This window comes from Brienomyrus brachyistius, chromosome 13, assembly GCF_023856365.1.
Source record: "Brienomyrus brachyistius isolate T26 chromosome 13, BBRACH_0.4, whole genome shotgun sequence".
NCBI lineage: Eukaryota > Metazoa > Chordata > Actinopteri > Osteoglossiformes > Mormyridae > Brienomyrus > Brienomyrus brachyistius.
The window spans coordinates 5,649,485-5,652,441 of NC_064545.1; the positions used below are offsets into that span (position 1 = coordinate 5,649,485).

Genomic DNA, 2,957 nt, shown 5'->3' on the forward strand with positions numbered 1-2,957 from the left:
CCATCGCAGGGCACACTCACATACCAGTCACTCACACAAGCACACCTATGGGCAATTTAGTAACTCCAATTAGCCTCAGCATGTTCTTGGACTGTGGGGGGAAACCGGAGTACCCGGAGGAAACCCCACGACGACATGGGGAGAACATGCAAACTCCGCACACATGTGACCCAGGCGGAGACTCAAACCTGGGTCCCAGAGGTGTCCCAGAGAGCGGCGAACATCACTCTGACTAAGGGCGGAAAGGTGAGCACACAGTCATCCATGGTGGGGATGGTCGCATTTGCCTCCAAGTGTCCATAACATTTGTAGTGCTGGAGCATGGTCTTCAGTTGCTGTGGCTGAGATATGGATTGCACACATTCCTCCAAGACTGAGGGGGCAGTGCTGAGCCAGGAAACAGTCTGTTCGAGGTCTGGTACTGGGAGGAGCTGCTCCAGCCTGGAGAGGAGCTCCCACACCAGGATTTGCAGGGCCATGTCATACTTGGGTCCATACTCCACTGGGAACACCTCCTGGAAGAAACGCTCTCTCTCTGCAGGGTCTTTCAGAAGCGTCTGAACCAGCTCCCAGAAACTAGCTCCGGACTCCTCCACCTCCGCATGAGCGCTATCTGTACACATAGAAAGTGTGGTTGGGGGCCGGATCCTGTCCAGGTGGGGCTGGATGGTCTGGAGGTCTGGCGGGTGCTGGCCACGGAACAGCTCCAGAATCAGCTCTGCTCGCAAACCAAGAATGAGTTGTGCTCTTCGTCTGTAGCTCAGCAGCTCTGGGACAGTCTCCGTAACCAAGGAGACAAACTCCTCCAGCTTCCCATAATGCATCACGTTACTTCGCCGAGCTACTTGCCACATGGTGGCAGAAAGCAGCCGTAAGGGTGGAACCAGGAGTCGAAGAGCAGAAAGAGTGAGATAGGCATCTGCGCCGTCTTTCTCCGGGACACTTCCCGCTTCCATCACTCCGGGTTTACTCACCAAACATGGACAAAACGGGCCGAACACCGCGAAAGAACAGACCTACCGTACCACAGCCTCCATCGACCAAAATAGAAACTAGACGGCAGAAATAAGCCACTGGCCGCGCGCCAACGTAGGCCGCCATGTGATTGTGTCCACTAAGACATGCTGCACTCCACACTACTACCAGTCACACAGTCAGTGTGCTTGAGGGCCTGCCCTGTAACTATTCCGCTGAGGGCAGGCTTGAGCACACTGACCTGATCATAAGCACAGAGATTAGCCACCACCCTTTTTTTTTTTTTCCCCGATTCACACTCCCCCCTGTCTCTCTGTTGTCCTTCCTCTATGTCTGTTGCTTTTCTGCCAAGGATGAACCAGCAACCTTCTGATCACAGACACAGAGGCTTAGCCCGTAGCGCCACTCGCCACCCCTGCTTGTATGTACTGATTTTCGTATATATGTTTTTTTTTCCCTATCTTGCCAAATAAAGGATTCACACACATATACCATCTATCTCTGTGTGTTAGAGTTAAGGCTGTTGCTTTAGGGTCTGTGCTGTGACTATTCTGCCAAGCCTGAATAACGGATACTACTCTGCTGTGGCTCAAACCAGGGATCTCCTCGATCACAGGCACGGTCGCTCAGTGTGTTGTGCCACCCTCCATCCTCCGATCGGCCAGCTCTTACGGCTTCATTATAATGATCTGCCGGGTGACGTGACGGGAATAAAATATACTACTCGGCAGAGGCTCGAACTGGGGACCTTCTCGATTGCAGGCATGGTCGTTCAGCGTTTCGCGCCACCCTCCGACTGACCAATCTTTAAAGTTTCATTATAATGATCTGCCGGGTGATGCAACGGAAATAAAAGATATTCCGGCATGGTCGCTTAGTGTTACGCCACCCTCCGTCCGGCCAACCCTTAAGGGTTCAAGATAATGATCTGCCGGGTGACGTGACGGAAATAAAAGATACTACCCGGCCGAGGCTCAAACCTGGGACCTCCTCGATCGTAGGCACGGTCACTCAGCGCGTCGCGCTACCATCCATCCATCGATTGATCACCGTTAAGGGTTCATGATGATGATCTGCCAAGTGACGTGACACAAAACCAGTTACTGCCTTGCCTATAGCTTGAACTGGGGACCTGCTCGATCACAGGCACAGTCACTCAGCGCATCACGGCACCATCCATCGACAGACTGACCACTCTTAAGGGATCATGATGATGACGATGATCTGCCAGGTGACGTGACGTAAATACAGATCTTACTGAGCCGAGCTTTGAACTAGGGACCTCCAGATTGCAGGCACGGTCACTCAGCACGTTGCGCCTCCATCCTACGATCGACCGACTCTTAAGGGTTCAAGATAATGATGTGCCGGGTGACATGACGGCAATAGAAGACACTACTCTGCCAAGCCCAGGGTTGGGCAGTATCTGTTTTTGCGTCACGTCACTCGGCAGATCATCATCATCAACCCTTAAGGGTAGTCACTCCATGGATGGAGGGTGGCACATCACGCTGAGTGACCGTGTCTATGGTAGAGGAGATCCCTGGTTCGAGCCTCACAGGGACAGGTGCTACATGTATGTGAATCCTTTATTTGGCAAGATATGGAAAAAAAGACATATATATGAAAAATAGCCTTCAAGTATGGAATGGTGAGTGGTGCCGCAGGCTAAGCCTCTGTATCTGTGATCAAAAGGTTGCTGGGTTTAAGCCCAGCCTTGGCCAAAGACATAGGTGGTGTATGTGTGAATCCTTTTTTTGGCAAGATAGGGAAAAAAAAACATATATACGAAAATCAGTACGTACGAGCTGGGGTGGTGAGTGGCACTACAGGCTAAGCCTCTGTATCTGTGATCAGACGGTTATTGGTTCAAGCCCAGCCTTGGCAGAAGAGGTACATGTATGTGAATCCTTTATTTGGGAAGATATGGAAAAAAAAGACATATATACGAAAAATAGCATGCAAGTATGAATGGTGAGTGG

General features: G+C 51.3%; 1 protein-coding gene across 1 annotated transcript; it reads right to left on the reverse strand.

Annotated features, from left to right (window-relative positions):
- Window positions 1–1,098, reverse strand: LOC125706228 (uncharacterized). Its single transcript, XM_048972807.1, has one exon. It carries the CDS (start codon window positions 954–956, stop codon window positions 183–185), a length of 774 nt encoding a protein of 257 aa, XP_048828764.1. The 5' UTR covers window positions 957–1,098; the 3' UTR covers window positions 1–182.
- Window positions 1,099–2,957: the final 1,859 nt, after the last annotated feature.

What these genes read in the sequence shown, in the direction of transcription:
- LOC125706228 (XM_048972807.1), bottom strand. Translation starts at nt 956, where the DNA reads ATGGAAGCGGGAAGTGTCCCGGAGAAAGACGGCGCAGATGCCTATCTC.